A 26,375-nucleotide genomic window follows, 5' to 3' on the forward strand; every position below is an offset into this window, starting at 1 on the left:
AATTCATGGGGGGGGCGCGCGAAAGGGGGGTTAGTGATGAGGAGATGAGAGTCCCCATATGAGCCCCAGAGAGCACTGAGGTCAGCTGGTAAGTATAATGTACCGAGTCTGGAGACGAGTATAGGGCAACATAGTTTATTGAGGGTACATCGTAACAAGGACTGGGGAACACGCGGGCCGGGTCCCGCTTATATACATCGCCCGGATCAACCTCTCTGCCTAGCCAGCCCAATCCCGGCTAGTTGAGCTTCCCGCCTTAGCTGTTGATTGGCGGGGCATTCGCGCCCTGTGCGGAGTCGACTGGGGACAGCCCCTGTCGCTTCCGCACCTGGCCGCTCGTGGCAGAGTTTCCGCTATTGCGTTATTTCGTTATGGCGCCCTTGCAATACACTATACCCCTCCCCCCTAGTTGTTGCACATAGTCCTGTAGGTAGGCGGGGGGCCGGCGCTCCCGTGTTGAACGCCTTGGGGTTGCTTGCGGTGTGGGGGTGGCGTCTGCTGCTGGTGTTTCCCCGGGGGCCAATGCGTCTGCAGGCGGATCTGGCTCGATGGGTCGGTCCGGCTCCGCTGGTGTGGGCGGGGCCGGTGCTGGCGCGACTGTCGCTGGCGGTCCTCCGATCCTTGCATCACCAGCAGGGAAGGGCCCCGCGAAGTCTATGTGGAGCCTGCACCTCCGGTAGGGTTCGGCGGCGCATTTGGTCGATGTGCCGCCGTAGGACCTGGCCCCCCTCGGTGGATACCTCGTAATGGCAGGACCCCACTACCTGCAGCACCCGCCCCGCTAGCCACTCTGGTCCCCTGGCATAGTTGCGGGCAAACACTGGATCTCCGGCGAAGAACCCCCTAGCCACGTCCCTGATCACCCTGTTGTCAAACAGGAAGGCGGCTAGTCTGTAGTCCAGTCACCCTGCACGATTCGGCCAAGGGCCTCTTTGGTCGTGCCGACCATTCGCTCCGCTTGGCCGTTGGTGGCCGGGTGGAAGGGTGCGGACCTTACGTGCCTGATCAGATATCTCTGGAAGAACTCCTGGAAGTCCCCCAAGGTGAAAGCTGCCCCGTTATCCAAGACTATTGTGTCCGGGATGCCGTGGGTGCACAGTACTCTGCGCAGCGCTCGGATTGCGGCTGCTGATGAGGTGGACCCTACCGGAATGACCTCAAGCCATTTGGTATATGCGTCTACTATGATCAGGAAGATCTGCCCCTGGAAGGGCCCCGCGAAGTCTATGTGGAGCCTGGACCAAGGTTTCCTTGTGGTTTCCCACCTTGTGGCCGGGGCGCTGGGTGGTTCCGGCCGCGACTCCTGGCACACGCTGCATCTCCGGACCCAGCTCTCGATCTCCCCTGGCCACAAAACATAGCTCCTGGCTAGGGCCTTCATCCTCACTATGCTGGGGTGGGTTTCGTGGAGCGATTCCAGGACCCACTTCTGTAGTGGGGGGGACCACCACTCGGCTTCCCCATAGTATGCACCCTTTGTGGGCCGCTAGTTCGTCCGTTCTCATTTTGTAGGGCTTAAACTCCTCCCCCATGTTCCCATCCGGCCACCCCCTCACCACCCAGTCGAGGACCCTGGCCAGTGTTTTGTTTCTTCCGGTGGCCTTAGCCACCTCCGCGGCGTGGAGGGGCTATTCCGGGAGGGACTCGACCGACATGATGTGGTGTGCTGGGGCTGGATCTGGGCCCGTGTCTGGAAGCGGCAAGCGGCTGAGCGCGTCTGCGTGGCCCATGGCCTTGCCGGCTCTGTGAACTAGGGTATACATGTAAGAGTTGAGGAATTGATTCCACCTCAACACGTGTTGTGACAGGATTTGGGGGGTTTGGCGGTCCGGGGCCAGCAGACCCAAAAGCGGCTTGTGGTCTGTAGCTATTGTGAACCTCCGCCCATACAAATAATCATTAAACTTGTGGACCCCCGCTACGATGGCCAGGGCCTCCTTGTCGATTTGCGCGTAATTGCGCTCTGCGGGTGTGAGTGTGCGGGAGTAGTAAGCGACCGGTACCTCCCTCCCATCCGGTAGCTGGTGCCCCAGGACTGCGCCCACCCCATACAGCGACGCATCGCAAGCCAGGATTACCGGCAGGCGCTCGTCAAAATGATGGAGCACCGCGTTGGAGTCCAGGACGTCCTTGACTGCCTGGAATGCGACGGCTTGTCACTTGCCCCACACCCAAGGGGCTTTTTTGTCTAGCAGCCGGTGTAGGGGTTCCGCGATAGCCGCTTTATGGGGTATGAATGTGTGATAAGAATTGAGCACCCCCAAGAAGCTTTGTAGCTCCGCTTTGCAGGTGGGAGCCGGGGCGTGCACGATGGCTCAGGTTTTTTCCTCTGTCGGGTGGATTCCCTCAGCGTCCACTGCGAATCCCAGGAACTCCACTCGCGGTACCCCCAGCAAGCATTTCTCCCGCTTCACCTTGAGCCCTGCTGCTTGGAAATGGTGGAGCACTTCTCTGAGGCAGTTGCTGAACCCCTCGGGGTCCGGGGCGGCGATTAAAACATCATCGAAAAAGGGTTGGACTTTGGGGATCCCTTTAAGGAGAGCATCCATTATACTCTGAAAAATCCCCGGAGCCACGCTGACCCCGAATTGTAGCCTATGCACCCTGAAAGCCCCCCTGTGGGTCACGATCGTCTGGGTCTCGGCCGTTTTGGCGTCTACTGGGAGCTGTTGGTAGGCTTGTGCCAAGTCCTGCTTTCCGAAAATCTTTGATCCCGCCAGGGCTGCCAGTGCGTGGCTGACCACCGGCACTGGGTATGGATTATCCTGGAGGGCCCTATTTATTGTGCACTTGTAGTCCGCACATATCCGCACCTCCCCGTTTGGTTTGATCGGGGTCACTATGGGGGTCTCCCACATGGCGTAATCCACCGGCTCTAGGACCCCTGGGCTGTGAGGCGGTCCAGTTCTGCCTCAATTTTGGGCTTTAAGGCGAAGGGAACCCTCCTCGCCTTGAGCCGGATCAGCCTGACCGTCGGGTCGAGCGGTAGGGAAATGGCCGGCCCCTTATAGCTACCCAGGGACCCGTCAAACACGTCGGGGAACTCGCGGCACACCTCACCGAACCCTCTGGCTGTGACGGTTGCCCAACCCCCTCCAAATGGATCCCCAAGGTGCCGAACCACGCTAGTCCCAACAGGGTGGTAAGCTGCCGCTTGACCACCAGGATGTCCAGCGGCCCTCTAAAAGATCCCCTCTCTACTTGTACCATGGCCCACCCCACAATTTGGACTGGATTCTTCTGAAAGTCCCGTAGTATAAAAGCTGCTGGCCACAGCTGCAACCGCTGGTGGGGGCACAGCTTCCTCAGGGTTTCCTCCGTGATTATGGAGATGGAGGAGCCTGAGTCCACCTCCATGAGGCATGGGGCTCCTTCGATGAGGACCACCATTTTGATCTTGATGGGGGTGGTCAGGGGCAAGTTCAGTACCTGTAATGTGGTGGAGGCTGTGGAGTGAGACTTGGCAGCCTCGTAGTGCATGGTCGGTCTCCGGCAGTTGGACTTGGCTCGGCAAGCCCGTGCTATGTGGCCGGTCTTTCCACAGCTTCTGCAGTCCCAGGTCCGGTACTGGCAGTCCCGCCTGTCGTGGGGGTCGCCGCAGCTGGCGCACTTCGTGGCGGGCGGCCTCTCTGTCGCTCGGCGTCGCTGTGGTGCTCGGGTGGTTGCCCCTGCTGGGCGGCGCAGCTGGAACGCTTCTCCCTCCTCCTGGCGGTCGGGGTCCAGCTCCTCTTGGTGGATGGCCTCAGTCTTCGCTTTGGAGAAGGTCCAGGTGGTCCTCTCGAATGCCACGGCTTCGCTGAAGGCGCTCTGAAGTGTGAGTTCTTCCTTCGCGAAGAGCTTCTGTTGGAGCCTCTCGTCTCGTAGGCCCCACGTAAACCGGTCTGCCAGGGTCTCCTCCATGTTTGAAAAGTTGCAGTTGCCTGCAATCTGTCGTAGGGCAGCCAGGTAGTCGGCGGCTGATTCTCCCTGGGCTTGGTCCCTCTTGTGAAAGAGGAACCGGCAGGCCACCCGTGAAGGTTGGGGTAAGAAACGGCCCGTGAGGAACCTGACGACCTCCTCGTAGGACTTCTCAGTGAGTCTGGCGGGGGCCGAGAGACCCTTAGCGATCTCGAACGTGACGGCCCCGCAGACGCTCAGGAGAACGTCTCTCTTCATGCTGTCCTCTGTGATTCGGTTGGCCCTCAGGTAGCATCCAACCCGTTCCGAGTAGGACTCCCAGGCCTCGGGATCCGCAGGGTTGAACGCCTCGATGTGGCCCGTGGTACCACTCGGGAGTGCCATGGTGGCAGGCTGCGGTCGGGGCGCGTGGGGTTGCCCTGTCTCCGGGATAGCCGACGCGGCTAGAATCCCATCCTTGTCGCCACTATAATGTACCGAGTCTGGAGACGAGTATAGGGCAACATAGTTTATTGAGGGTACATTGTAACAAGGACTGGGGAACACGCGGGCCGGGTCCCGCTTATATACATCGCCCGGATCAACCTCTCTGCCTAGCCAGCCCAATCCCGGCTAGTTGAGCTTCCCGCCTTAGCTGTTGATTGGCGGGGCATTCGCGCCCTGTGCGGAGTCGACTGGGGACAGCCCGTCGCTTCCGCACCTGGCCGCTCGTGGCAGAGTTTCCGCTATTGCGTTATTTCGTTATGGCGCCCTTGCAATACACTACAGTAAGCACCAGCTGAATATCCCTGGGCCAAGGCAGGCCAGATTAAAGACCACCCGGGATCGGGCCTTCTCCATTGCGGCCCCACTGCTGTGGAATCAACTCCCGGAGAAGGTACGGGCCCTGCGATGCTTAGACCAATTTTGCAGGGCCTGTAAGACATACCTCTTCAAAATAGCCTTCGCCCATACCGAGCTAAGATAATGTCGCTGTGTATGTTTTCTTTTCTTTCCACTGAACTTAAGAAGATCTATTTAGCACCTTAATGTTAATTTTAATGTAACTGTATATTGATTTAAGATGATTTTATTGCTATGTATGATTTTATTGTATTGTATTTATATGTTGTGAGCCGCCCTGAGCCTGCTTGTGCGGGGAGGGCGGGATACAAATAAAAAGTATTATTATTATTATTATTATTATTATTATTATTAAAATGGACCATTGAGCGTTTCTTTTGCCCCCCCTCCCCAGAGAAAAGCTGGTGGGACTAATAGGGCTTTGATGCCACAGAGCCCCCCGTCTGCAGTTGCCCTTTCTGGGGGGGGGGGGGGGCGGGGCTGATCTCTGTGGTCTCTGGAGACAAGCACTGGTATTCCAGAAGATCTCCAGGCCCTCCCTGGAGGTTGGCAATCCTGTACCAATTGAGGCACAAATCCCATGGCAGCTTCCTTGGGGAGGTAGGGGGAGCTTACTTTGCCAGGCTCTCTCAATTGCACAGCAGAGCTACTGAGCTAAGCATCGATTCCTTCTGTTAGCTGAGATTCCACCCTCTCTGGTCCTCTGGGAAGGAAGGAAGGAAGGAAGGAAGGAAGGAAGGAAGGAAGGAAGGAAGGAAGGAAGGAAGGAAGGAAGGAAGGAAGGAAGGAAGGAAGGAAGGAAGGAAGGAAGGAAGGAAGGAAAAAGCCAGAGCTTCCTTTGCCCAGTTCCCTGGATCCCATGGGAGAAATACAAAGAGAGCACCTTTAAGAACAAGAAGTGCTAATTTTTAAGCCTGTTTTACAGAGTTTTAGAAAAAATCTTTGTTTCTTGAAGATTTTCTGGACTGTGTAGCCATGGTCTTGGCATTGTGAGACCTGACGTTTTGCCAGCAACTGTGTTTGATATCCTCAGAGGTAGAATGCAGAAAACTGAAGTTTTCCCTGGGTTATACCTCTGAGGATGCCAGTCACAGCTGCTGACGAAACGTCAGGTCTCGCAATGCCAAGACCAAGGCTACACAGCCCGGAAAATCTAAACAACCAATGGACTCCAGCCATGAAAGGCTTTAACAACATATAATCCTTAAGCGTGTTTTCTGGATCCTTTATAAAATGTATATCTCTGCCACTTAATCTTAAATAGGTGCACGCATGGCCCAGCCTGGCATGGCCCAGCCCAGCAAGGTCTCCTTTATGTCGGATCCCGCCCTCGTAACGAATGAGTTTGACACCCCTGGTCTAACACATGCCCTGTGCGGGCAGCTTTATTTCATTTTGGTAAAAAAAAAAATCAAATGAATTCATGAGGATCCAGGCTTTGGAACCATGTTTTTGCGGCATGATGTCACCACGAATCTATGGAGGAGCAATTTTTGTGGTGCTGCCTATAGTCTAAGACAGGGGTCCTCAAACTTTTTAAATAGGGGGCCAGTTCACTGTCCCTCAGACTGTTGGAGGGCCGGACTGCCGTTACTGTACAAGGCCGCGGGTCGTCAGTTCTCCGTCTTCTGCATCTCTCTCCCTTCCCCACACCACACACCCCGGCCTGGGAACTCACCTCACCTCGGTATCACCTCACACTCTGTCTCCGCCGCCTCAGCCCAGTGCCGGAAGTGTGCGTTGCTAACGCGAGTTTAGGTTGAACGTCACTTCCGGTCTGATTTTGCCATAACCCGGTGGGCCGCATAAACGTCCTCAGCGGGCCGCATCTGGCCCGCGGGCCGTAGTTTGAGGACCCCTGGTCTAAGACATGGTCTATAGTGGAATTCACTGCCACAGGAGGTGGTGGCAGCTACAAGCATAGACAGCTTTAAGAGGGATTGGATAAGCATCTAGAGCAGAGGCTCATCAGTGGCTATTAGCCACAGCGTACTGTTGGAACTGTTTGGGGCAGTGATGCTCTGTATTCTTGGTGCTTGGGGGGAGGCACTGTGGGAGGGCTTCTACCCCCACTGGTGGACCTCCTGATGGCACTTGTTTTTTTTTGGCCACTGTGTGACACAGTGTTGGACTGGATGGGCCGTTGGTCTGATCCAGCATGGCTTCTCTTATGTTCATATGGTGGTGGTTTCATTTCATTTCAATGTAAAAATCATACAAATTGATAAGGATCCATGTAGATCCAATTTTTAATTTTTCCATATTATGGGATTATGAATATTGTAGGAATATCATATGAATGGATTTTTCATGTACATCAGAAACCATCTAGAAGGAACAAGGATCGGAGCCGGCCCTTCCACTTGGCAAATTCGGCATTTGCCTAGGGTGCTGGCCCAGGGGGGTGCTGAATTGGGAGCCCTCCCCTTGTGACTCTCAGAGGCCTTCCCTGCTCTCACGCCAGCTTTCTTGCTTTCACTCCAGCTTTCACACTCTCATGCTGCCTTCCCCTCTCTCGGCCAGGTTTCTGGCTCTCATGCTGCCTTCCCTGCTCTCGGCCAGGTTTCTGGCTCTCATGCTGCCTTCCCCGCTCTCGCACTGCCTTCCTGTCTCTTGGCCGGCTTTCTTGCTCTCCTGTCCCCTTCCTGCCGCCCTCCCCGCCTCCATCTCTTCTCCCTTGCTGTGCAGGCAATGGGGTGCAGCATCGTGGAGAGGGCGGTGGGAAGCAGGCTGCCTGGGGTGCAGCCCTCCTAGGACCGGCCCTGACAAGGATTCTACTTCACGCCGATGAAAGCCATAGCATGACATCCGGTGTTCTGAAGACTGCTATGAGTGGACTCAGCTTTGGGAATTTGGTTTGGCGCAAAACTTGTTATTAATATCTCCATTTGAATAGATGTATGTTAAATATAGCAACATTGCCAAAGTTCTATTTGTGCAAATACACTTCCCTGGAGGTTGGCAACTGTGTCCCAATTGAAGCACAAATCTCAAAGCAGCCCCCCCAATCCTCCCTGCGGCCACCCTCTGTCTTTCCCAGCCCCCCTTGGTCTCTAGCCCGGGCCCTAAGAGGGGTGTAACCCCAGGAGTGCCCAAATGCAAAGAACTGCCAGCGAAAGGGGGCCAAACCCAAATCCCTCCCCCCAAAAACTAGGCTGGGCTTCCCTTGGCCCTCTCAGCCAAGAAGGCGGAATGCAAACACTCCCCCCTCCTCCCCCAGGGGCAACCCCCCTTACTTGGCCAGTAGAGCTCAGACAGTGGAGGGTGGGCAGGCAAGGATGCGCTGCGAGGAATACACCCCTCCCATAGATTTCAGTTTCAGTTTATTTCAATTTATATCCTGCCCTTCCCACCGAAGCGGCTCAAGGCGGCTCACAACATATAAAATTTAACATAGAATTTTAAATTTAAAATACATCAATTACAACAGTTAAAACAATAAAATAATAAAACATTTAAACAGCGATCTATCAAAATACTACACTGAACCTTCTATAGAATTTCTAATGCCAGTTAATTATAGGCCAGCCAGAAGAGGGCTGTCTTACAGATGCGTTTGCATGGGGGGAACACATGCATGGAAGAGCAATATCATTGGCTGCACTCCCTGACATGGGGTCAATGGTGGGGTGGAGACCTTCTGTAAAAACAGGAGGGGGTTTGTTCCTAGGGAGGAGGAAACCATAGAAGCCTGGAGCATCCTGGAGGGAAAATGGGGGGTCTTGTAGGAAGGATATTGTGTACTTTAGCCTAAGGACAGGCTTATTCTTGCCATTTATCTGGAATTACTTTCACTTTGCACTGCTTCTATCTCTATGTCAGGGGTGGGGAACCTTTTTTCTGCCAAGGACCATATGGATATTTATAACATCATTTGCAGGCCATAAAAAATTATCAACAGCTGCCCTGAGCCTGCCTAGGCGGGGAGGGCGGGATATAAATAAAATTTATTATTATTATTATATTATTATTATTATTATTATGACTTAAAAAACAGTGCTCTGCCAAGGGAGAATGATTCAGGCCAGCCAGCAAAATTAATGCAAATAATTGTTTTTCTATATGAAGTCGTGTGGGGAGAGCCTAATCTGGTGCGCGCGCGCACACACACACATATATGGCCCATCGCCCTAGGCAAATGCATAGGTCCAGAGCTTTTTTGTAGAAAAGCCCAGCATGAAGTCAGTAGCATATTAGACCACATCCCCTAATATTAGCGTATTAGGTCACACTCATTAGCATATTAGGCCACAGCATCTGGAATAATTAAGTGGAAAGTGAACTGTGACAGTAACCTTTCCAGGCCCTGCAGCAATTCTGGCTGGCTAGCCAGGGCCCAGAGAGGCTGCCACTAGGGTTGCCAATCCCCAGGTGGGGGCAGGGGATCCCCTGGCTTGGAGGCCCTCCCCCCGCTTCAGGGTCGTCAGAAAGCAGGGGGAGGGGAGGGAAATGTCTGCTGGGTACTCATGATTCCCTATGGAGACTTATTCCCATAGAAAGTAATGAAGAATTGATCCGTGGGTATCTGGGGCTCTGAGGGCCGTTTTTTGAGGTAGAGGCACCACATTTTCAGTATAGCATCCAGTGGCTGTGCCCAAAATACTCCCTAAGTTTCAAAAAGATTGGACCGGGGGATCCAATTCTATAAGCTCCCCAAAGAAGGTGCACCTATCCATTATATCCTATGGAAGGAAGGCATTTAAAAAGTGTGTGGTCCCTTGAAATGGCCAAAACTCCCTTTGGAGTTCAATTATGCTTGTCACACCCTTGCTCCTGGCTCCACCCCCACAGTCTCCTGGCTCCACCCCCAAAGTCCCCAGATATTTCTTGAATTGGACTTGGCAACCCTAGCTGCCACATGGCTTGGTTCGGCCCAGCAATCCCCGAGGGCCACACCAAGTGACCTCGAGGGCCGTATACGGCCCTTGGGATCGAGGTTCCCCACCCCTGGCGTAGAGGATGTGCTTAGAAGGATGTTTACTTTTGCCGGTATAGAGAGTAATAAAACAATTTATGCTGGCCACCATTTGTCTGCTTACTGTTCCAGCTTGCTTGGCCCTGAGAACCTGTCCTTCCTGTAATCTGTTCAGACACTTAAGAGAAGGATGCTCTCTTCCTTTCTCTATTAGGCACTTTGGAGCAGTGAGGTGGATGATATGCTGGACCATATGCTGAACATGAGTCAACAGTGTGATGCGGCGGCTAAAAAGGCAAATGCAATTTTGGGCTGTATCAGCAGAAGTATCATGTCCAGATCACGTGAAGTGATGGTATCGCTTTACTCTGCTCTGGTAAGACCGCACCTGGAGTATTGTGTTCAGTTTTGGGCACCACATTTTAAGAAGGATATAGACAAGCTGGAACGGGTCCAGAGGAGGGCAACAAAGATGGTGAGGGGTCTGGAGACCAAGTCCTATGAGAAAAGGTTGAAGGAGCTGGGGATTAGCCTGGAGAGGAGGCGGCTGAGAGGTGATAGGATCATAAGAACATAAGAGAAGCCATGTTAGATCAGGCCAATGGCCCAGTGAGAAAGGGAGAAAAGTACTTCTTTCTCTACTTTCTCCATCCCATGCATTATCTTGTAAACCTCTTATCATGTCACCCCGCAGTCGACGTTTCTCCAAGCTAAAGAGCCCTAAGCGTTTCAACCTTTCTTCATAGGGAAGGTGTTCCAGCCCTTTAATCATTCTAGTTGCCCTTTTCTGAACTTTCTCCAATGCTATATCCTTTTGAGGTGCGGCGACCAGAACTGCACACAGTACTCCAAATGAGACCGCACCATCGATTTATACAGGGGCGTTATGATACTGGCTGATTTGTTTTCAATTCCCTTCCTAATAATTCCCAGCATGGTGTTGGCCTTTTTTATTGCAAACGCACACTGTCTTGACATTTTCAGTGAATTATCTACCACGACCCTAAGATCTCTCTCATGCTCAGTCTCTGCCAGTTCACACCCCATCAACTTGTATTTGTGGCTGGGATTCTTGGCCCCAATGTGCATTACTTTGCACTTGGCCACATTGAACCGCATCTGCCACGTTGACGCCCACTCACCCAGCCTCAACAGATCCCTTTGGAGTTCCTCACAATCCTCTCTGGTTCTCACCACCCTGAACAATTTAGTGTCATCCGCAAATTTGGCGACTTCACTGCTCACTCCCAACTCTAAATCATTTATGAACAAGTTAAAGAGCATGGGACCCAGTACCCAGCCCTGCGGCACCCCACTGCTTACTGTCCTCCACTGCGAAGACTGCCCATTTATACTCACTCTCTGCTTCCTATTACTCAGCCAGTTTTTGATCCACAAGAGGACCTGTCCTTTTACTCCATGACTCTCAAGCTTTCTAAGGAGCCTTTGATGAGGAACTTTATCAAAAGCTTTCTGGAAGTCAAGGTAAACAACATCTATCGGGTCTCCTTTGTCCACATGTTTGTTCACCCTCAAAGAAATGTAACAGGTTAGTGAGGCAAGATCTTCCCCTACAGAACCCATGCTGAGTCTTCCTCAATAACCCGTGTTCATCAATGTGCCTACTCATTCTGTCCTTGATAATGGTTTCTACCAACTTTCCCGGTATTGAAGTCAGACTGACTGGCCTGTAATTTCCCGGATCTCCTCTGGAACCCTTTTTAAAGATGGGGGTGACATTTGCTACCTTCCAGTCCTCAGGAACAGAGGCAGATTTCAATGAAAGATTACAGATTTTTGTTAGAAGATCCACAAGTTCAACTTTCAGTTCTTTCAGAACTCTTGGATGTATGCCATCCGGACCCGGTGACTTATTAGTTTTTAATTTGTCTATCAGTTGTAGGACCTCCTCTTTTGTCACCTCAATCTGACTCAGGTCTTTCAACACCCCTTCCAATATTAGTGGTTCTGGGGCGGGCAAACACTTCTCATCTTCCACGGTGAAGACAGAGGCAAAAAATGCATTCATCTTCTCAGCCATTTCCCCATCCTCCTTCAGTAATCCTTTTACCCCATGGTCATCCAAGGGCCCCACTGCTTCCCTGGCTGGTTTCCTACTTCTAATATATTTGAAGAAATTTTTATTGTTGGTCTTTATGTTTTTTGCAATATGCTCCTCATAGTCCCTTTTTGCCTGCCTGATCACAGTCTTGCATTTGATTTGCCACTGCCTGTGTTCCCTTTTATTAATCTCACTTGGACTGGTTTTCCACCGCTTAAAGGAGTCCTTCTTACCTTTTACAGCTTCCATTACTTTGTTTGTTAACCATGCTGGCCTCTTCTTATACCTGTTTGTGCCTTTCCTAACTTGTGGTGTGTATTTTATCTGAGCTTCTAGGATTATAGTTTTAAATAGTCTCCAAGCTTCTCCAAGGGTTTTGACCGTATTTACCTTTCCTTTCAGTTTCCTCCTCACATGCCTCCTCATCTCAGAGAATTTACCCCTTTTAAAGTTAAATGTGGTTGTGGCGGTCTTTTTGGGCAACTCCCTATTTATACAAACGGTGAAATCAATAACATTATGGTCACTGTTCCCAAGCGGCGCAATCACTTTTACATCTCTCACCAAGTCTTGGGCATTACTTAGGACCAGATCTAGGATCGCCCTACCCCTGGTAGGTTCTGAGACCATCTGCTCCATCGCACAGTCATTGAGAGCATCAAGAAACTCAATCTCTTTCTCTCGACCAGAACACATATTGACCCAATCAATCTGCGGGTAGTTAAAATCACCTATTACGACACAGTTTTTACGTTTAGCCGCTATCTTTAATCCTTCCATCATATTATAATCGTCTTCTCTCTTTTGATTTGGTGGGCGATAACAAACTCCCATAGTTAAATTTCCTTTTGGGCCCTCTATTTCAACCCAAAGCATTTTTAAAAGGGAATCTAATTCTCTGACCTCAGTCTTACTGGACCGTATATCCTCTCTGACATACAGAGCCACCCCACCTCCAACCCTTCCCTCCCTATCCTTCTGATATAACTTATATCCAGGAATCACCGTGTCCCACTCATTCTCCTCATTCCACCAAGTTTCTGAAATTCCCACAATGTCTATGTTTTCTCCCAACACTAAACATTCCAATTCACCAATTTTACTTTGGACACTTCTAGCATTTGCATACAAACATTTATAATTTCCCAGGCAAGCTAGGCCCGCCATCTCCCTCCTGCCGCCTTGAGACTCTGGCAGACAGTCCATACTGTTTGTCACCATCACAGTGGACAACTCTGATCCGTTACCTGGTAGAAAAATAGAAGCCAACCCTTCATCTCTTTGAGATGAGTCTTCCCGAACCAGAGACATTCCATCTCCTATCGGCTTTCCCCCAAGATTTAGTTTAAAAACTGCTCTGCCACCTTTTTGATTTTAAGCTCCAGCAGCCTGGTTCCATCCGGAGACAAGTGGAGACGGTCTCTTTTGTACAGCTCCCGCTTGTTCCAGAAAGCATCCCAGTGCCTAACAAGCTTAAACCCTTCCTCCTTACACCATCGTCTCATCCACACATTGAGACTTCTAATTTGCGCCTGTCTCTCCTGCCCTGCACGTGGAACAGGTAGCACTTCCGAGAAGGCCACCTTGGAGGTCCTGGCCTTAAGTCTCCCATCTAGCAGCCTAAATTTCTCCTCCAGGACTTCACGACTGCATTTCCCCACATCGTTGGTGCCAACATGCACCACGACCACAGGCTCCTCCCCAGCACTGTCTATCAGCCTATCTACTACACGCGTAATGTCCGCTACCTTCGCACCAGGCAGGCAAGTCACCATACGGTCAATACGCGGTTTTGCCACACAGCTGTCTACTTGCCTAAGGATCGAATCACCAACTACCAAAACCCCCCCTCTACCCCTGCCCAGGGATGGTTCCTTGGCGCGAAAGGACACCCGCTCACCAACCGAAGAAGAGGTCCCTTCTGAGGGTGCATTCCCCTTATCCTCAGCACGGTGCCCTGTTCCCTCTCGACCCTCACGCTCTCTGGCAGCAACGGGGCTGCCACGTTCAGAGCGGGGCTCATCTAATACGCCCCCGAGAGTCTTTCCCAATTGCCTAACTGACCGTCTCTGCTTCTCCAGGGCAGTCACCTCGGCCTCAAGGGTACGAACTCGTTCCCTGAGGACCAGGAGCTCCTTACATCGAGCACACACCCAAGACTTCTGTCCTGTGGGCAGACAGTCATACATGTGACACTCAGTGCAAAACACTGGAAAGCCCCCACCCCCCTGCTGGCATTCTACCATTCTATGCTGGCATTCTGCTGGCATTCATCATCTTCAAGGACTTGAAGGGCTGTCGTATAGAGAATGGAGTGGAATTGTTTTCTGTGGCCCCGGAAGGTAGGACCAGAATCAATGGGTTGAAATTAAATCAAAAGAGTTTCCAGCTCACCATTAGGAAGAACTTCCTGACTGTTAGAGCGGTTCCTCAGTGGAACAGGCTTTCTCAGGAGGTGGTGGGCTCTCCTTCCTTGGAGGTTTTTAAACAGAGGCTAGTTGGCCATCTGACAACAATGAAGATTCAGTGAATTTAGAGGGAGGTATTTCTGCAGGGGGTTGGACTAGATGACCCTGGAGGTCCCTTCCAACTCTATGATTCTAAGGTCATTTTCTGTGAACTGCAACAGTTTTTTCTCTGTGTTAATGGCTCCCCCTTCTGCCTGCTGGTGTGGGGCCCAGACTGTGTGTGTGATAGTGGGGGGGGGGGGTGAGTGTAAAGGAAAGCAGAAAGAAAAAATGCTTCATGGTCTCGGCCTTTTTACTGCAACAGGTCAACAGCAAATAAATATGACTCTGATGGTTTGATGTTGGACCCAAACCTCAATTCTATTTTTTTTCTCCCCACAACAGGCACCATATAAATCTCTCATCTCCGTTTGCATCATTATGTATCTCTTTGCAATGACACTTAGGTTAGGAAATGCAGCTCCTCCAAGAGCTATGAAACTATGGGGGGAACCCGGCACTGCCCCCTTTACTTCCATCCCTCCTTCCAGGGGATCTCTCAGCTCTTGCACTGGCTTTCCCCGCTCTAGGCCCCTGGGTGACCTGTGTGGTGGAGGAGAAGCGCTTGCAAGCCTGCCTATTTCCCCTTTATTCCCCCCTTCACTCTCAGTTAAATATCTGCCTATCTCAGTGCTCAGAGGCCGACTGTGGTCCCAGTGCTAAGTAAGCTTACTTGAGAGTAAGCCTGCATTAAGGTCCTCCTTGCACTCTGAGAGCTGCACAATATGTGTGAAAGAGCCACATGTGGCTCCCGAGCCAGTTTGGACACCCCTGGCTTAGGTTTTACCAGCTGCTTTAGTCCAGTCTCAGCTGTACTTATGACCAGTGACTGATGCATCTTCTTCTTCGTCTTTTGGTGTGTGTGTGTGCATCTGAAGGCCATGACGACCTCTGGTGACTGACCCCTGCTGGAGGATATCCAGAGAGGTAGCTAAATAAAGCTTGCCTCTGCTTCCCCACTGCTGGTATTCCAAGGAGATCTCCCATCCAAGCACTTGCCAGAGTCCACCCTGCTCGGCTTCTGAGATCGGACAAGATCAGGCTAGCCTGGTCTCTCCCACTCAGGGCCCAGTTCCTTCTGCATCGTGACTCTAACTGGCCCTGCCTGGCAACTAACCCTCCGCCCACCCTCTTTCTACCTAGATGAAAGGCTTGAGGAAGTTCTCTTTCACTATCTGAAGAAGTGTGCTTCCACAACGAAGCTTCTACTCAGAATAAAACTTTGTTGGTCCTCAAGCTGACATTGGACACAACCTTTTCCCTAAACGAAGAAGGAAAAAACAATGCAGATGTGTGGCAAGTCCTTAAAGAGATGGGAGCACCAGCCCACCTCACACGTCTCCTGAGAAACCTATATAAGGATCGAGAAGCAACTGTCAGAACGGGATATGGAGCAACTGATTGGTTTAGAATAGGAAAGGGGGTTCGACAAGGATGGATATTGTCACCCTGCTTATCTAATTTATATGCAGAGTACATCATGCGGAATGCTGGCCTGAATAAAGCACAAGCCAGAATTAAGATTGCCAGTAAAAACATCAACAACCTCAGATATTCAGATGACACCACTGTAATGGCAGAAAGCGATGAGGACCTAAAGAACCTCTTGAGGGTGAAAGAGGAGAGCACAAAAGTAGGCTTGAAGCTCAACATCAAAAAAAACTAAGATCCTGGCATCCGGCCCCATCACACCTTGGCAAATAGAAGGGGAAGACATGGAAGTAGTGACAGACTTCACATTTCTGGGATCCAAGATCACTGCAGATGGTGACTGTAGCCATGAAATTAAAAGATGTTTGCTCCTTGGGAGGACAGCTATGGTGAACCTGAGCAGTATAATAAAAGGCAGAGACATCACCCTGCCAACAAAAGTCCATATAGTCAAAGCAACGGTATTCCCAGTAGTAATGTATGGCTGTGAGAGCTGGACCATAAGGAAGGCCGAGAGCAGAAGAATAGATGCTTTTGAGCTGTGGTGCTGGAGAAGAATCTTGAGAGTCCTTTGAAGTGCAAGAAGATCCAATCAGTCAGTCGTAAGGGAAATCAACCCTGAGTGTTCCCTGGAAGGTCAGGCGCTGAAGCTGAAGCTCAAATACTTTGGCTACCAAATGAGAAGGGAGCACTCCCTGGAGAAGATCCTGATGCTGGGAAAGACAGAAGGCAAAAGAAGATGGGGACGGCAAAGGATGAGACGGCTGGGCAGCGTTATTTATGTAATTAACATGAATTTGAGCAGACTTTGGAGGTTGGTGGAAGACAGGAGGGGCTGGCGTGATTTTGTCCGTGGGGTCGCAAAGAGTCGGCGTCAACTGTGTGACTGAACAACAAAAAACCCTGCCCAAGCACTTATAACATTTCTTTCTGATTAGAGTAAGGTTTCTTCTGCAGATTAGAGCCTTATAAGCAATTGGCATCAATACTTTTTGTGGTCTGTGGTTGTCTTTTACACATGAAATAGGGGGAAAGCTCTTTTTATGGGCTAAGAGGTTACATGGATCCTCCTTGTGCGGGTTCCTCGACACAGTAGCAGAGAACATCTCCGACTGAATCACTTTCAAAGCTCCCAACATTAAAATTGTGTCTTCCCTGTGTGGGGTCTCAGTTGCCATCAAGGAGTGCTTCTGCAACAGAATCTCTTTCCACAATCTGAAAAGCCAAAAGGCTTCTCCCTTACAAGAGTTCATATATGCTTTTGAAAATTGTCACACTGACTGAATCTGCACACTCAAAGGTTTTCTCCCCACGTGCGGGTACTTTGATGCAGCTGAAGAGTGCCACTCGAACCGAATCTTCTCTCACACTCTAAGCACTGAAAAGGTTTCTCGTGTTTGGAGTTTATCAGCAAGTTCAAGGGGGGGTGGGGAGTGGTCTCATTCATTGGGATGCTGTCTCTCCAACATCAAAGCATCCGTTGGGGTCATTAATGAGTCCAGGTGTGGCAAGCCGCGGCCGGATATTGAGAATTCTAACGATTCCCCCCTCTGTGTCTTCTCTGATGCTGTTCAAGACTCCTCCTCTCACTGAATCTCTTTCCACACTCTGAGCATTCAAAAGGTTTCTCCCCTGTGTGGGTTCTCTGATGAAGTTGAAGACTGCCACTCAAACTGAATTTCTTTCAACACTCTAAGCATTTAAAAGGTTTCTCCTCTGTGTGGGTTCTCTGATGAAGTTGAAGACTACCACTCTGACTGAATCTCTTTCCACACTCTGAGCATTCAAAAGGTTTCTCCCCTGTGTGGGTTCTCTGATGACGTTGAAGAGTGCCACTCCCACTGAATCTCTTTCCACACTCTGAGCATTCAAAAGGTCTCTCCCCTGTGTGGGTTCTCTCATGAAGTTGAAGACTGCCACTCCCATTGAATCTCTTTCCACACTCTGAGCATTCAAAAGGTCTCTCCCCTGTGTGGATTCTCTCATGAAGTTGAAGACTGCCACTCCCACTGAATCTCTTTCCACACTCTGAGCATTCAAAAGGTTTCTCCCCTGTGTGGGTTCTCTGATGAAGTTGAAGATTGCCTCTCTGACTGAATCTCTTTCCACACTCTGAGCATTCAAAAGGTTTCTCCCCTGTATGGGTTCTCTGATGACGTTGAAGAGTGCCACTCAAACTGAATTTCTTTCCACACTCTAAGCATTTAAAAGGTTTCTCCTCTGTGTGGGTTCTCTGATGAAGTTGAAGACTGCCATTCTGACTGAATCTTGTTCCACACTCTGAGCATTCAAAAGGTTTCTCCCCTGTGTGGGTTCTCTGATGACGTTGAAGAGTGCCACTCCCACTGAACCTCTTTCCACACTCTGAGCATTCAAAAGGTCTCTCCCCTCTGTGGGTTCCCTCATGAAGTTGAAGACTGCCACTCCCACTGAATCTCTTTCCACACTCTGAGCATTCAAAAGGTCTCTCCCCTGTGTGGGTTCTCTGGTGATTTTGAAGACTGCCACTCCGACTGAATCTCTTTCCACACTCTGAGCATTCAAAAGGTTTCTCCCCTGTGTGGGTTCTCTGATGACGTTGAAGACTGCCACTCTCACTGAATTTCTTTCCACACTCTGAGCATTCAAAAGGTTTCTCCCCTGTGTGGGTTCTCTGATGACGTTGAAGACTGCCACTCCGAATGAATCTCTTTCCACACTCTGAGCATTCAAAAGGTTTCTCCCCTGTGTGGGTTCTCTGATGACGTTGAAGATGGCCACTCTGACTGAATCTCTTTCCACACTCTGAGCATTCAAAAGGTTTCTCCCCTGTGTGGGTTCTCTGATGAAGTTGAAGACTGCCACTCCGACTGAATCTCTTTCCACACTCTGAGCATTCAAAAGGATTCTCCCCTGTGTGGGTTCTCTGATGACGTTGAACATTGCCACTCTCACTGAATCTCTTTCCACACTCTGAGCATTCAAAAGGTCTCTCCCCTGTGTGGGTTCTCTGATGACGTTGAAGAGTGCCACTCTCACTGAATCTCTTTCCACACTCTGAGCACTCAAAAGGTTTCTCCCCTGTGTGCATTCTCTGATGAAGTTCAAGACTGCCTCTTCGACTGAATCTCTTTCCACACTCTGAACATTCATAAGGATTGTCCCCTGTGTGGGTTCTCTGACGATGTTGAAGACTGCCACTCTTAATAAATCTCTTTCCACTCTCTGTGCATGTAAAAGTTCTCTCTCCTCTGTGGGTTTTTTGGTGCAGCTGAAAGATTCTACTTTGACTGAATTTATTACTCATTTCTGAGAATTCAGAAGGTTTCTCCTCTCTCTGTATTGTCTGGTGTACAAGGATCTGTGATGTATTTCTGAAATACTTTCCACATTGAATGGATTTCCTTGCCTTCATTATCCTGTGCCTTGGAAAATGTACATTCTGCTTTCTTCCATAACGCTTCTCAACCATACCACCATCTTTCTTTCTCTTAAGTTTGCCTTGATTCCTGACAATTTTGTTCAAGTTTTCATTTTTAGCTCTATGTGGCATTTTCTGATAAAGTTCCTCACCCTCCACATTCCTCTGCTCATCTTCTGTTGGGAAAGAGAGAAAGAAACTGTTAGCACTTGGAAAGGGAGTAAGATCTAGCAGCATCTATATGACTATAGGAGGAAAGTTTGGCTGATCTGAACCACACATCCACGTTTCCCCAAGAATAATTAATATTTAAAAATACGTCCCCCTCCCATCTGTCTGCCCAGGCATCTCTTTTATAAGAGGCTGAATTAATCTAATTCGAACCTCATGATACCACTAACTTCTCAGCATCAGATGCTCAATATTTTCTGTCTCCCCAGACTCACATTCACAAAGTCTCTGTGCAAAAGGATCTCTTCTGAATTTGCCCTCCAGCACCACAGAGGGGAGAGCCTCACATCCAGCCACTGTGAAGGCTTTTCTGGTTTTTCTTTACATCAAGGTGTGTTCGATATGCTATTCAGACTGAACCATATCCAATTTGACTGGGCACTCTGCATTTGGAATTCTATGAAGATCTGCTTGTCTCTCTATATCCTCAGTTTAAGAACGACCTTGGCCTGAGCCCAGGTCATGGCTAGAAGCACCTGGGGAGGGGGAAATCCAAGTAACTGTGATTTGTTATGCACCGATTTCAATCATTTAGCTTGAAAAGTATCGAATAATAGCAAATGGATTAGTGCAGCGGTTGCCAAACTTGCTTAATGTAAAAGCCACATAGAATAAACTTTAGGGTTTTGAGAGTTGCAAGAAATGAATGTCAGATATCTGAGAGAAGAAAGGAAGGGAGGGAGGGAAGGAGGAAAGGAAGGGAGGGAGGCAGGAAAAGAAAGAAGGGAGAAAGGAAGGGAGGGAGAAAGCGATGACAGGAAGGGAGGGAGGGAGGGAGGGAGGGAGGGAGGAAGGAGGAAGGAAGGAAGGAAGGAAGGAAGGAAGGAAGGAAGGAAGGAAGGAAGGAAGGAAGGAAGGAAGGAAGGAAGGAAGGAAGGAAGGAAGGAAGGAAGGAAGGAAGGAAGGAAGGAAGGAAGGAAGGAAGGGAGGGAGGGAGGGAGGGAGGCCGCCCTGAGCCTGCATCGGCAGGGAGGGCGGGATATAAATTCGAGAAATAAATAAGTAAATAAATAAATAAATAAATAAATAAATAAATAAATAAATAAATAAATAAATAAGGGAGGGAGGGAGGGAGGGAGGGAGGGAGGGAGGGATGGTGGAAGGGAGGGTGGAATGAAGGAAGGAAAGGAGGGAGGGTGGAAAGAAGGCAGGGATGGTGGAAGAAAGGGTGGAGGGAAGGAAGGAAGGGAGGGAGTAAAGGAGAGGGGAAGGAAGGAAGGAAGGAAGGAAGGAAGGAAGGAAGGAAGGAAGGAAGGAAGGAAGGAAAGGAGGGAGGGAGGGAGGGAGGGAGGGGTGGTGGAAGGGAGGGAAGGTGGAAGGGAGGGAGGGAGGAAGCAAGGGAGGGTGGAAGGAAGGAAAGGAGGGAGGGAGCAAGGGAGGGAGGAAGGAAAGGAGGGAGGGTGGAAGCGAAGAACGGAGGGAGGGTGCAAGGAAGGGAGGGAGGGTGGAAGGAAGGAAGCGATGGAGGGAGGGTGAAAGAAAGAGAGGAAGGAAGGGAGGGTGGAAGCGAGGAATGGAGGAATGGAGGGAGGGTGCAAGGATGGAAGGGAGGGTGGAAGGAAGAAAGGGAGGGAGGAAAATAGATGGGGAGAGAGGAGGGAGAGAGAGGTGAAAAGAAATCAACTTTTACTGCATTCTCCAACCTCTCAGCTGGCTAGGCTTGGAAAAGTGATTTAAAGACAAATGCCTCTTCCAAACTGGCCGACAGGGCAGTGGGAGCTTTGGGAGCCACACGATCTGTGTGAAAGAGCCACGGTTTGGCCACCCGGGACTAGTCCCTCAGGCTGAAAGGGAGGGAGGGAGGAAGGGAGTGTGGAAGGAAGGGAGGGAGGGAAGGGAGGGAGGAAGCGAGGGAGGAAGCGATGATAGGAAGAATAGAAGGAAGGGAGGAACGAAGGGAGGGAGGAAGGGAGGGAGTGATGGATGGATGGAAGGAGGGGGGAAGGGACGGAGGGAGAAGGAGGGGAGAAAGGAAAAGAGGAAGAGAGGGAGGAAAGGAAGGGAGGAAGGGATGGAGGGAGGAAAGAAGGAAGGAGGGGAGAGAGGGAGGAAAGGAAGGGAGGGAGGGAAGGAGGGAGGGAGGAAGGGAAGGAAGCCGCCCTGAGCCTGCTTCGACAGGGAGGGCGGGATATAAATTTGAGAAATAAATAAATAAATAAGTAATGGAGGGAGGGAGAAAGGATGGGTGGAAGGAAGGAAAGAAAGGGGGAGGGATGGTGGAAGGCAGGGAAGGAGGGTGGAAGGAAGGGAGGGAGGAAGGAAGGAAAGGAGGGAGGGAGGGAGGAAGTGTGGAAGGAAGGGAGGAAGGAAGGGTGGAAGGGAGGGAGGTTGGAAGGCAGGAAGGAAGGAAAGGAGGGAGGGAGGAAGTGTGGAAGGGAGGGAGGAAAATAGATGGGGAGGAAGGAGGGAGAGAGAGCCTTTCTGCAACTGCCTTCACTTGAAATAGCTTTTGGGTGACTGGAACATCAAGAGCCCCTTTTGTATGACAGAATTTAAGGATGCTGTTGGCAGTTCTTTCACCTTGCGTTGCTGCATGCTGCATATGGGCATCTCTGCCCCCTCCCCCAGATGACCCCAGAGGTCAGTTCCAATTCTAGGAATACGTGAAGTTTCCTTATCCTGAATCAGACCCTTGATCCCTTGGAGTCAGTATCATCTGCTCAGTCCAGCATCGGCTCTCCAGGGTCTCAGGCAGAGTCTTTCATTTCACCTCCTACCTGATCCTTTTCTCTGGAGATGCTGCCGATTGAACTGGGGACCGTTTCATTCCACACAGATCCTCTGCCAGGGAGCCACAGCCCCTCCCCTAGTGGTAGGACGTGCCTCAAAATGATGCAGTGCTATTCAGTATTTGGATTCATTCCTCATCACAACGGAATGGCACCCATGAAAGATCCTTACCCAGAGAGGACACATTCTCATAGTTCTCCAGCATGACTTCCCTGTACAGAGCTCTTTGTCCCGGATCCAGCAGGGCCCACTCTGCCTCCGCGAAAGAGACGGACACCTCTTCAAAGGAAAAGGGACCCTGGAAGAAAAAGCAGATTCCCTCCTCTTCAGATATCACACCTTGTAGAGATTGCACACTGGAAGGGAGTCGTCTGGGGAGATATGGAAAGGAAGGCTTGGGATGGGTAAATGGAATAGTATTCAAGGGATCTCTCACACAGACCCTTTGTAGAAACAGAAGGAGCAAAAACTCCTCTGAGAAAATAGGAGGAACTCAGGCTGTGCCCCCCCCCCCCAATTCTCTCCTACTTGGATTGCAGGTGCAGCAGCCGTTTCCACCCCTCTGAAAAGACGAAGGCTCAACAGCATCTCTTCACTGCCTGTTCCTGAAACAAGGGAGAAAGGAAGGGTGTTTGCTTGTTTGTTCCCTGCTTCACACACCTCCTTTCTGGGGCTGTGAAACTTTACCCTATTTATGTTCGACAGATTTTTAAAATACTTTTTATTACATTCTGGGAGAGGCAGAAGAGAAACACCAAGGACCTATGAGCCTCAGGGATTATAAATGATGCCAGAATATTTCAGACTTCTATGAGACTTGGGTTTCCTCTATGGCAGGTGTGGCAACAGTAGCTCTCCAGATGTTTTTTGCCTACAACTCCCATCAGCCCCAGCTATTGGCCATGCTGGCTGGGGTTGATGGGAGTTGTAGGCAAAAAACATCTGGAGAGCCACCGTTGGCCACCCCTGCTCTATGGAGAGGGAAAGGGTTAGGTGGAAATGCCATAGCATGAAACTTCACTGTCACAATGTACCAGACGCGAATCAAGCAGTTCTGGAGAGTTGAAGGTAATAAGAATGAGTTTTCAGAGTGTCTCTGGGCATGCTAAGTTCACAACCAGATTTTCAGCCAGATGAAACGTCAACAAGATATCGCATCTGTCCCAAGTCCCGTCCCAAGTCCCTCCCCAAAGTTCCTGACAGTGCTGGGCCATCAACTGCCATCCCTCCTCCACCCCCTGCTGCCCACAGCAGCCCCCTTCAAGCCAAGCACAGAAGCCACAGTTACCCATTATTATTGGCCCCCAGGGACACGTTTTCAGAGTCTGGCTGCCCCAGAAGGTGGAGGTTCCCTTTATTCACCAGGCTGAGGAGCTCTGCTGAGGCTGATCTACCTCCCCGCCCCCCCCCACCTTGGCAAGTTGAAATTCTGATGGAAGGAAGGTGAGATGTGATTTTTTTATAATATAATGAGAGACACTGACCTCTACGAATTTTTCTAATCTCCTTTTGGAGGCATCACAGTTTGTGGACGTTGAGTGCCACCAATTAATTGTGTTGTCTGTAGAAATACGTATTCCCACCCAGCTCGACCTGAACTCTCTATCCACCACATTCACGGGCTGCCCCGATTGCATCCAGGCACAACAAGTCCTTACCACAGGAGAGGGCATCTTGGGCACGCTCCACCGCCGGCACCCTCTGCCCTTGCTCCAAGGAAGCTCTTTCTGCCTCAGGGATTGCAGCTTCCATCTCCAAAGGTGGTCCTCGCATCTGAAACAGCAGCCAGGGAAAGGGGTAAGAGATGGAATGGAAAAGAGACCAAGGAAGGGATCCTGCCCCACTACCAGACTCTGCACCCTTCTCTCAGCAGAGATGGTGAGGTACCTGCAGGGATCAGAAATCTTCTAGCAGAAGAGGCTCTGGGCAGTTATCTGGGAAGGAAACTTTAAGATAAGGTCAGATTTAGTTGCTTGAATTAGACATACAGGAGAGAATCCCCTCACCTGTTCTGCCTGCCTCTTCTCCTCTGCCTGACTCAGGAGGAAACCTTCGGCCAGGGCCACCGCCTGGGAACTGGTCTCCGGCCCACATCCTCTGACCCAGCCCTGCAATTCCTGGGGCAGGAGAGTCAGGAACTGCTCCAGAGTCACCAGGTCCAGGATCTGCTTCTTGGTGTGCCTCTCCGGCTTCAGCCACTGGCTGCAAAGTCCATGGAGCTGGCTGCAAACCTCTCGGGGCCCATCGGCCTCATTGTAGCAGAACTGCCGGAAGTATTGGCAGTGTACATCTGAGGTCGTGGTGTCTTTAGACAGGACCTCTGGCACAGCTCTTTCCCAGAATTCAGCACCACTTCCAGGTGGGATGGGATGGGGACTCTTCCTTGCTCTCTTGCCAGCTCCAGCTCCTTCTGGGTCCTGCTCTTCCATCTCCTTCCCCTTCTCTTGAGTCATCTCTGTCTCTGAAAAGCTGCCTTTATTAACATGGCTATGAAAGGAGGCAACTCCCTAAGGGGATGGAGAGAGACAGAAAGGAGTGCGTCAAAAGAAAGATACATACACACACACATACACAAACCTGCAGACATACTGATGCACATATAAATACAACCTCCATGCCCCAAGAGAAGCAGGAAATATAACACAAGTCCTTCATCTAGAGAATTATCGCAGTTCTCTCCCAGCCCCCGTATTCCCGCTCACCCTGAAAGAAGAGCCATTTTCCAGAGTCCAGACTATTTGGAATAAAGCCTATGCCGAGACTCTGAAGACCTTTGCATGGCTACTAATTATCTCAGTGGTGGAGATGGTAGTTGGGAGGAGGATCAGCCAAAATACCTGCCATTGCGAGAAGCCAATCAGCATGAATGATTCATACATGTGATCCCATCTGGGATTCCTTACTGGGCTCCCCAAAGGCAGGCTTCATAGTCTTGTTGGCATCTCCCTTAGTGAGATCTGAACCCTCCCCTCCTGGGACTGTGCTCTGGTGTTCCTCCCTGTTGTGCTGCCTGGGGGTCTGTGCCTCTCTCGCCTGGCAAAAGGATGCCCATCCTCGCACCCTAACCCCAGTGCAGGAGGGAGAATCTGGCATTGTGTTGCAGCTGCCTCTGCCGAGTGAGCTGTGGAGGGATGGGGCAGGGCGATGAGTTTGGAGCAGGCGTGGTTCCTCCGTGTGTTTACCTGGCATGTTCCTCACAGTGGTAGATTCTTGTGTGGCCTTTGTTCCTCCAGACCCTGCATCCATTGGGGGCGTGGCCACATCAGCAAACTCCACCCCTCTCTGCCTGTCAGGGGAGCCGCCTAATGCTCCAATTGGTGGGCTGGGGTGGTGTTTGCATGAGCACCAATGGGGTTGCTTGGGGCTCTCCACCTTGGCAACGGAGGCATTTAAAATGATCCTCTCCTCTGCTGGGAGGCCTTGGACACTGACTGGCAGCCACAGCCCCACACTAGCCCCACATCAGGGTCTTAGGAGGGGGCTGCAGCGGGTTCAGGTGCAGGCTGGACTTCCCTTCCCCCAGCCCACACCCCTTTTCTAACTCATCCCGCTCCCCCAAAAGGCCAGCTTCGGTTGTGGTTTGCAGAATGAAAATGACCAGCAAGAGAATGTCAGTTTCATATATTTAATTTTTCTTTACATTTAATCACACTGATTATCGCTGCTCCCCAACAAACTCCGCTTCCATAGCAGAGCAAAACTGGTTCCTCAGTTACCAACCTCTCGGTGCCTGAAGCCAAAATAATCAGCAACCCTGAATAAATAACCAACAAAGTTTCCTGCAGTGCCAAAGAAATCCCTGAGAAATTGATCCACCCCGTCCTCACAAGGCTCCCCCTTTATACTGCAACCGACACAGGAAACGGAGAAGCCTCTTTGCAAGCTCCTTATTCAAGAAATACAGGATCAGCTCAAGCGCTTTCCCCCTGCTCTTGAGAGAGGCCAAGAAGACGCCTGCACTTTAAGGGACGTTTAGGGCACTTTCTATTGTGAACTGCGCAAGGGACATATGCACGAGAGAGATGCGGACTGATCTATTGATTATTGAACATGAGAAATAATACTTGGATCTGCAGTAAAATTTGCTAGCTAGCTATGTATTCACAGTGCTTGATTAGGGTGGCTTTAGCTGTTTCTGTGAATCTCCTGGCCTGAAGTGCTCCCAGAGATAAAAACCCACCTGCAGGAGACCGAGATCAGTTCCCCGGGAGAAAACGGCCCACCTGAGACAGCCACGGCTTGCAATTATCCCCGCCTCCCTCCCTCCCAAGATCTAAATGTTATTCCCCCCCCCCCCTTTACCCTCCACTTGCAGGATCCAGCGGCTGCAAAGCGTTTCTCTCCTGCTACAGCTTCTTT

At 50.6% G+C, this 26,375-nt stretch overlaps 1 protein-coding gene across 1 annotated transcript; it reads right to left on the reverse strand.

The window, feature by feature from the left end:
* Positions 1–886: 886 nt before the first annotated feature.
* Positions 887–26,375, reverse strand: LOC132575761 (uncharacterized). Its single transcript, XM_060244451.1, has 6 exons — positions 26,319–26,375; positions 24,023–24,523; positions 23,675–23,789; positions 22,545–22,621; positions 3,711–4,098; positions 887–1,068 (listed from the first exon to the last, which is right to left on the reverse strand). Exons 2-6 carry the CDS (start codon positions 24,467–24,469, stop codon positions 887–889), a joined length of 1,209 nt encoding a protein of 402 aa, XP_060100434.1. The 5' UTR covers positions 24,470–24,523; positions 26,319–26,375.

Source organism: Heteronotia binoei, chromosome 8, assembly GCF_032191835.1.
Source record: "Heteronotia binoei isolate CCM8104 ecotype False Entrance Well chromosome 8, APGP_CSIRO_Hbin_v1, whole genome shotgun sequence".
NCBI classification, from domain to species: Eukaryota; Metazoa; Chordata; class Lepidosauria; order Squamata; family Gekkonidae; genus Heteronotia; species Heteronotia binoei.

Bases quoted from the DNA above. Each gene is read 5' to 3' on its own strand.
- LOC132575761 (XM_060244451.1), bottom strand. From the start codon at position 24,469: ATGACTCAAGAGAAGGGGAAGGAGATGGAAGAGCAGGACCCAGAAGGA. The intron at 22,622-23,674 runs GTAAGGACTTGT...CCCTTGTTTCAG, and splicing joins CCAAGATGCCCTCTCCTGTG to GAACAGGCAGTGAAGAGATG. The intron at 4,099-22,544 runs GTAGGAGAGAAT...GAGATCGCTAAG, and splicing joins CTGCTGCACCTGCAATCCAA to GGTCTCTCGGCCCCCGCCAG.